The sequence below is a fragment of the Trichechus manatus genome, unplaced genomic scaffold (genome assembly GCF_000243295.1).
Source record: "Trichechus manatus latirostris isolate Lorelei unplaced genomic scaffold, TriManLat1.0 scaffold00113, whole genome shotgun sequence".
NCBI classification, from domain to species: domain Eukaryota; kingdom Metazoa; phylum Chordata; class Mammalia; order Sirenia; family Trichechidae; genus Trichechus; species Trichechus manatus.
The window spans coordinates 6,006,639-6,014,774 of record NW_004444049.1 but is presented as its reverse complement, the minus strand read 5'-3'; the positions used below and the strand labels follow the sequence as shown (position 1 = coordinate 6,014,774).

General features: G+C 55.9%; 1 protein-coding gene across 1 annotated transcript; it reads left to right on the top strand.

The window, feature by feature from the left end:
• Positions 1–2,318: 2,318 nt before the first annotated feature.
• SPDYC (speedy/RINGO cell cycle regulator family member C) lies at positions 2,319–5,139 on the top strand. Its single transcript, XM_012557651.2, has 7 exons — positions 2,319–2,323; positions 3,106–3,293; positions 3,516–3,574; positions 4,014–4,099; positions 4,204–4,375; positions 4,456–4,783; positions 5,066–5,139. Exons 1-7 carry the CDS (start codon positions 2,319–2,321, stop codon positions 5,137–5,139), a joined length of 912 nt encoding a protein of 303 aa, XP_012413105.2.
• The last annotated feature ends 2,997 nt before the right edge of the window (positions 5,140–8,136 follow it).

The following is an 8,136-nucleotide window of genomic DNA, read 5'->3' as shown; positions in this document are numbered from 1 at the left end:
CAGACAGCCAGACCACCTGGCTTATGCTTCAATGCAAGGCCGGAGCCGGTCAGCCTGGTCGAAACTTGGCTTTCTACTTACTAGCTGTTGGCAGCAAGTGACTTCACCTCTCTGGAAACAACCAGAACTCTGTGCTTTAGTTGTGGTTGTTTTTCATTTGTAAAATGAGGCTACTAATTATAGCCACTTCACAGGGTTATTGTGAGGAACACATGCGCTGAGTTGCGCATGGCCTCTTTAGTAAGCACCAGGTACTTGTGTGTAGAGCTTGCTATGGAGGCTGCTGTGCTCACAGAATACCATTCTGGGGGACGCCAACAACAAACAGATGAGGGAGAGCCACATGGGAACAAAACAGATGCCTTGATGGAGACCAGGTGGTCAGAGAAGGCCTTGCTGGCCTCAGGGAACATGCGTGGTGGCCAGGAGGTGGATCAAGAGACACAGAGACTAGGGAGATCCAGACAGACCCAGACCTAGAGACCCCAAGAGACCCAGAGACCCCGATTAAGAGACCCAGTGAGAGCCAGAGACCAGGGAGGCCAAGAGACCTAGAAAGACTCAGAGACCTTCAGACCTAGAGATCTTCAGACTTAGAGGCCTCAACAGACACAGAGAGACACCACAGACAACCAGACTAAGAGACCCAGAGAGACACAGATACCCAAAGAGACCAAGAGACTGAGAGAGACCAAGAGACCCAGAGAGGCCCAGAGGGGCCCAGACACACCCAGAACCAGAGGGACCATGAGACCCAGAGACTCAGAGTGCCAGAGACTTAGAGAGACCCAGTAACACCAAGAAACTCAGAGATACAGACAGATGCAGAGAACCCAAGACCCAGGAATTCTGAGAGACTCAGAGAGACTGAGACTCAGAAACCGAGGGGGACCTAGAGGTACCGAAAGACTCAGAGACACCCAGAGAGTCTGAGACCCAGAGAGACTCAGAATTTCAGAGATACCCAGGGAGATTTGCAGAGATACTCAGACCGACAGACTCAGATACTGAGAAACCCACAGGTACAGAGGGACACAGAGAGACCCTGAAAGATCCAGAGAGTTTGAGGGATTCTGAGACTGAGGGACTCAGAGAGGCAGAGAGAGGCAGCAAGACACAAAAGGAGGGGAAATACCGAGGGGTGAAAATCTACACTGGGCAGCTTGGGCCAAGGCCTGAGGTTGGGAACAAGGCAGAGATGGGATGAAGCAGGACTCCATGGGTGCCCGGTGTCCCACTGGTGGTGGGCAGGTTGTGTTATAGGAAGAAGCCAGCCTCTGGGGCCTGGGGACTGAGGACCTGGCCCTTCCCTCATCACCCACCTGGCTTGGCTCACATTTCCTGCAGGACTTTGAGCACAAGCAGTTGAATTTCTCTCAGGGCCTCCATTTCTATTAAATACATATTTTAAAGTCACCTGTCAAATGTGTTCAGTAATGCAGACCATGACTGCCCCACAGGTTTGATGTGACAACAAAATGAGCCAGCGAAGATGAAAAGGCTGTAGGTCCCCTGGGGGAAGCCTGGTGGTCCTGGGGTAGAGGCCTGCTTTCCCGCCTTGGGGCTCCAGCCGGTTCTCCGTTTGGGCTCCCCAGGCTGAAGTTCCCAAGGGACTTGGGAAGAGGATGTGGCCTTTGGGAATTGCAACACCAAGACAATATCCTCTCTTGCTCTCAGGTTTTTGGGTTCCCGTACCAAAATAAAAGAGGTCCCTGGCTTGCTCAAACGGTTTGCACCCCACTACTAACCTAAAGGTTGGCGGTTTGAACCCCCCAGTGACACCGAAGGAGAAAGGGCCGGCAATCTGCTCCGGTAAAGATTGCAACCAAGAAAACCCTATGGAGCAGTTCTACTCTGTAACACAAGGGGTCGCCATGAATCGGAATCAAGTCCGCAGCCGCAGGTTTTCTGTTTTTTGATACTAAAATAAACGCAGACACACCCAGCGACCCCGCCCCAACAAGGCACAATCGGTGAATTAAACCTTTCCCATTAGCCGCTCAAAGCCGGGGCCGCATGCCCAGCTCAGCACCTTGGCTCCGCATAAGTAAAGAGCAGGGAGGGGTCCTGCGTGGGCTCCCTGCCCGCCCTGACGCTTTCAGGCCTTGGGGTCCAGCTGGCCTGCGGTCACCCCTCTGTAGCTGATAAGGATTTGGAGATGCTTTTACCTTGGGGAGCAGCAGGTGACTGCCTTCACTGGCAGGTAGAGGTGGGTGGTGATGACAAGCCCCACCCCCTCCACAGGATTGGCGGAGGGCCTGGGCGAGCCCGGGCAGCCCTGGGGCTATTTAACGCACTCCGGTCGCGGTCTAGGCGTTATGCTGTAGGTAATTGCTGAGCTCAGGTAAGGCTTCTGGGGGCAGGAGGCTGGGGAGGCTGGGCTGGCTGTAGGGGCCTAGATGGAGGTCCCATTGTTCACCCCGCAGGGTGGAAGGCACCCTCTCCTGAGCCCTTTGCTTGACGTCTCTCTCTCCAGGGATGACTGAGGGCTTAGAAAAGTAGCTTGAAATGCTGGAGGCGGCCCCGACTAGCGCTAAACCCAAGTACTTGTCTAGTACCATTCCTTTCTTTAGGCCTCAGTTTTCCCCTCTGTGAATTAAGGAGTCGGTGGCCCATTCAACTCTGCCGCTTTGGTTCGGGTCGGGGATTGTGAGTTGGGGGCAAGAGGAGCAGTTAAACTCTTGGACTTTTGAAGTCAGACAGGCTCTACCTTTAACTGGCTGTGAGATTTCCGTGCCTCAGTTTCCTCATTTGCAAAATGGGTATAACGTTGTACTTTCCTCCGAGGATAAGATAATGCTTAAAGCATTTAGCACAGCTTCGGGCAATTAGTGAGCCTCAACCGTGCTTGTTGCTGCCCTGACTACTCCCTTCGGGCCTGGCCTGGGGTGCCAGGAGGAAAGCAGGGTGCTCTCACCTCCTGGAACTCTTTCTCTGTGGCTCCCCTATCCCACATGATTCCCAGCGTCCTTCTGTTCTGAGCCCCCAAGTTGTCATGCCCATCCCTCCACCTTCTTGAGGTCTCCTGTCCTGCACACCTCACCCGCCTTGACTTGTGGGGGAGTGGGGGGCAGGTGCTGAGTTCTGGGGCTGCTTTCTCTACAGGTCACCCTGCCCCACCCCACCCTGCCCCACCCCCACCCCCTATGAGATGAGTACCACCCAAGACCCTGCCACTGTCCCTGTGGTTGCCACCCAGGTGAAACTGGGGGGCTGGAGCTGTCCAAGTAGGGGCAGTGGGTCTCTCCTCTCCCGCCGGCACCAGGAGCTCCGGGCCTTCCTTAACCTTCTGGGTGAGTCTACTTTGCTGGCATGGGAGGGGCTGGAGGGGCCAAGTCTGAAAACGGATGTGAAGGGTGGGGCCTGGACCTACCCCCTCCCCTCTCAGGTGGCCCAGGTTTGGCAGGCGGGAGGGGGTGGTGTCAGTGGAACCTTGGGCTTTGGCACTCTGATGCCACTCTTGTCTTGGGGACTGCAGGAGTAACTCGGGACCACTGTCTCCTTTCCCCCTCCAGAGGACAGTTATCTCCAGCAGTTCCTCTCCAAAGACCCCTGTTTCCAGATCTCAGATAAGGTCAGGGGGCAGAGGGCAGGTAGAGGCAGGGGGCTCACTTGGGGAGAAGGTTGAATTCTGCCACTTTATTGGGGACCCCAGGTCTAGACAAATGTCCCTGGGTGGTGCAAATTGTTTACACTTGACTGCTAACCTAAAGGTTGGTGGTTAGAACCCACCCAGTGGCGCTATGGAAGAAAGGCCTGGCAACCTGCTTCCATAAAGATTACAGCCAAGAAAACCCTATGGAGCAGTTCTACTCTGTAACATAGGGGGTCGCCATGAGTCAGAATCAACTTCGATGGCAATGGGTTTGGGTTTTTTTGGTTTTGGTCTGATGGGGGGGAGCAGTCTTTTCTTCCACCCACCAAAATTTCCTTGGGTGCAAAGGGCCTGGCCCCTAGTCCTCCCCTTCTCCTCCCCACTGACCTCTAACCACCATCCCTCTGTCTCTCTGCAGTATCTCCTGGCCATGGTGCTGGTTTATTTCCGGCGTGCCAACCTGCAGCTCAGCGAATACACCCACAGCAGCCTGTTCCTGGCACTGTGAGTGAGGGTGGGGGTATGTGGAGAGACTTGCTGAGAGTTGTAGGATAGGACAGGACAGATGCTATGGCCTCTGCTCCCTGACACCATGCCCCTGTGATCAGGTACCTTGCAAATGACATGGAGGAGGACCTGGAGGACCCCAAGTGTGAGATTTTCCCGTGGGCACTAGGTGAAGATTGGCGTCCTCGAGTGGTAGACTTCCTGCGCCACAGGGACCAGCTGTGGGCCCGGATGGGCTTCCGGGCCGCCGTGAGCCGTCAGTGCTGTGAGGAGGTGAGGCCTGGTGACGTACTTGGGTGGAAGAAAGAGGCTGGGCCTGCCACCTCACTGACAACCCGCTCCCCTCCTCCCAGGTCATGGCAAAGGAGCCGTCCCACTGGGCCTGGACTCGGGAGCGGCGCCCCCACCATGGGGACGCTCAGAGGGGCTTCCCAGAGGCCCTGGTGTCCCTGCCCAGGGGCCCTGGGCTCTCACCTCCCTACTGCTCCCTCTGTGGCTTGCCCCCATGCAGCCCCCCGCCCACCTTGCCTGTCTCCTCTAAGTGTTCCTCTCTGACCCCTGTGTGGCATCACCCTTCCTCTCACACTTGTCTCTCAGTGGCCGAAGACCCCTGGGGTGGGGGCTTCCTCATCATCCTGCCCCCCCAGCTTCACCTGGAGCCAGGCACCTACGCCCTCCACAGTGAGTGGGGACAGGGGCTGGGGGGCAGGAACGGCAGGATGGGGGAGGGGCACGTGGGCCCTCCCAGCTGCCTGAGCTTGTCACCTGACAGGCTTCCGCTCTGAGTCTCAGCTCTGTCCTTCTCTGCCCAGTTCTCCCAGAGCCTCCACTATGCCCTGGGCCCTGACGCTCTGTGCAGCGAAAAAGCAGCCACCTGCTCATCTGCTGACCCGACGCTCCTCTGGCTGTGGCCCCCGGGCCTCCTGTCTTGTTGGCCTCAGACCCCCTGCCCCTTTCTCCCAGCCTGCAACTTGTACCCACTCTGGCCCCGGTCCCCTCGAATAAACTCGTGTCCACAGGACACCAACTGTGCTTAGGCCCTGGCCTGGCTCCTTGACCCAGGGCAGCGGGAGGGAGGAGGTGGATGGGAACGGGGATCTGCCAGGGTCAGGCCTGTGCCCCTTCCCATGGGTGTGACCTGGGCCAGTTTTCATCGTCCTGAACCTGTTTCCCCTCTAAAACATCTATCACCTATGGATGATGGCAGCGTGGATGGAATTCAATGAGGTGTATGTAGTGCTTAGGAGAGGGCCTGGAAACTATTTTTTTTTTTTTTTAAAAAAAAAAAGCTCCAGTGGAAAACAGCTCTATAGTCAAGCTAGAAATCTCTTCCGGTCTGTCTAGGGATACAACTGGGCCCCTGCCCTGGGCTAATGTAGTATTAAATACAACCCTCCCTCCCCCCCCCCCCCCCCCCCCCCAGAAGAAAATACTGAATGGAAACCCAGAAGAGTGAATTTCTTGTTCATGGGGGGCAGGGAAGGCTTCCCAGAGGAGGTGGTATTTCAACTGGGCCTTGAACAATGTCCAGTTTGCCCATGGAGGGCAGGGGAAGGATATTCTTGGAAAGACAGTTTAGAGAAGTGATTAACACTTGCTTCCTGGAGCCAGACATAAACTCAGCATGTTACTTAATCTGTCTCACTGCACCACCCTTGCCTCATCTGTAAAATGGGTATTATACTAAAGTGGGTGTTGTGAGATTTGAGTGAGTGAATATGCAGAAGGGCTTAGAGTGGCATCTGGCGTGAATGGACACTCAGATGTGGGCCGTGGATGTCTCTGGAAGAGGGAGCTGCTGCCCCACAGGAAGGCAAAAGCGGAGGTTTGGGGAGGGGCTGGAACAGGAGGTGAGAAGGCTGGAGGAGAATCTGGTCAGGTAGTGGAAATCAGGTCAAGAGTCCCCTTCCTGGTTTGTAAGCGCTCCCCAGGGGCACGGGGGTAAGAAAGCCTGGGGACAGAGGACATTAAGAGCCAAGACAAGGACTAAAAGTATTTTTAATTTGTTTTTCAAATATTCACACATACATTTTGAATTTTGAACCAAGAGTCACCCTCCTTCTCCTGATCTCCAACTATCCGGTTTTTCTCCCCGGAAGAAATGAGAGTAATAGTTTTTTATGTGCTTCAAAGAGTCTAAAACATAACCAAATATGAAATTATTAATACTGAGGTGAAATTAACCATCGTAAAGTGCACAATTTAAGGGCATTTAGTACCTTCACAATGTTGTAAACCACCACCTCTCCCTAGTTCCAGAACATTTTCATCACCCCCAAATAAAACCCTGCACCCATTTCTCCCTTCCCCAGTACTTGACTCTGGATTTGCCTTTTCTAGACATTTCACGTAAATGGAATCCTACAGTATGTGGCCGTTTATGTTTGACTTCTTACGCTCAGCGTAGTATTTTCAAGGTTCATCCATATCATAGCATATTCAGTATATTCATTCAGTATTCTTTCCTTTTTATGGCTAAATAATACTCCATTGTAGGTATGTACCACATTTTGTTTATCCATTCATCTGTTGAGGGCTAGAAGGTTTGCGAAGGTGACTGTGGGATGATGGGACAGGGGGATGAGCCAGAGGGCTCTGAGGGGAAGGCTGGCCTTTGCTCCCTCTGAGTGCATCTTTCTTCTCCCGGTCCTCTGCTCCTCTGATCCAGCCACAAAGAACTTGCAGTTCTGCTTACTGGCGCGTGCTCACTAACTTTCTGAACCTTTGCCAGTGCTGTTCTTTCTGCTTGGGACACCCTGCCCAGCACCTCCTTGCCTGGTTAACTCCTACTTGTCCATCAACTCAGCTTCCTTAATCGCCAAAACTGGGCCTGGAGAGCCCCCTCCCGCAGCAGCGGCTCCTCTGCCTTAGTCACAGTTCCACGTGCCATGAAGGGCTGAGACAACGTTGGATGCATGCACCCTGGTTCCGGCCCTGACTCACCAGGTGAGGCAGCTCAGGCAAGTCACACCACTCTGGGGCCCCAGTCTTCCTCATTTGTAAACTGAGGGGGGGGGTCAGATTAAATCAGTGATTCGTAACCTTTTTGGGGTCGTAGATCCTACGAGCCTAGGAAAACTATGGGCTGCTTCCCCAGCAAAATGCTGGGTGCATATCCAATGAGGGCTGTAGCTGCTGCAGGGCCGCGGACCCCCAAGGCGGGTGGAAAACCCTGAGCTAGGGACCTCCGCAGCACCCCCCCCCCCCGCAAGACTTACTGCAGCTCAAGCGGCAGGATCCCCAGGTCCTGGGTGGGCCTGCTGTCCTGCTCGCTGCCTTTGCCGCCTCCTCCTGAGTAAGGCGGCATATAGGCGCTCCCAGGTGGGTGAGCAAAGGGCGTGGGGGAGAAGGCAGGGATGCCCACCTCGCGGAGTTTCCGGCCTCCAGAACCGCCCGAACGCCAGAGAAAGGCGGGCTGGCACAGTAGCTCGCTGCACGAACAGGGGGCCCACGACCGAGAAGGGCAGGGACTTACCCAAGGTCAAGCAGCAAGCCCCGGCCCGGAGGCCTTGTTTCCCGCGCCCCGCGGGGACGCCCGGAGCCGCTAGGACCGGGGCGGGGAGGCGGCCTGTCTGGAGCCGGACTGCGGCGGGTGGGGCTGCCCTGCGCGGGGCGGCCGGCAGGGTCCGCTCGCAGCTGCAGCAGCCCGGGGAATCTCGGCCCCGCGCTGGGGGTAGAGGACAAGGACGGGGACAGCTGCCGGCGCGCCCGGTGCGGGGCCGACCGGGGTGCGCTCAGGGTGGGGCCGGCCCTGCAACTTGAGCCTCTGACCCCGGTTAAAAATACCCCTGCCTGCCCTCGCCCCTCCCCCGCGTGCCCTCTGTCCCGGCCCCTCCCCAGGGACAGCTCTGCTTTTTGCTAATTTGTCCTCTCGCGGAGTTGGCCCCTGGCTTGCGGAGGAAGGGGCGGGAGCCACCGGGAGTAAAAGAGATAGTCCAAGACGGTGCCCGGGAGATAAGGACTCGAGGGGAGGAAGTGGGGCTAGGGCCCCGGGAGGCGGAGGAGGGAGAAGGAGGGGAAAATGTGGTATATGA

Coding starts and splice junctions, on each gene's coding strand:
- SPDYC (XM_012557651.2), top strand. Junction 3,294..3,515: donor GGCCTTCCTTAACCTTCTGG/GTGAGTCTACTT, acceptor TTCCCCCTCCAG/AGGACAGTTATCTCCAGCAG. Junction 3,575..4,013: donor GTTTCCAGATCTCAGATAAG/GTCAGGGGGCAG, acceptor GTCTCTCTGCAG/TATCTCCTGGCCATGGTGCT.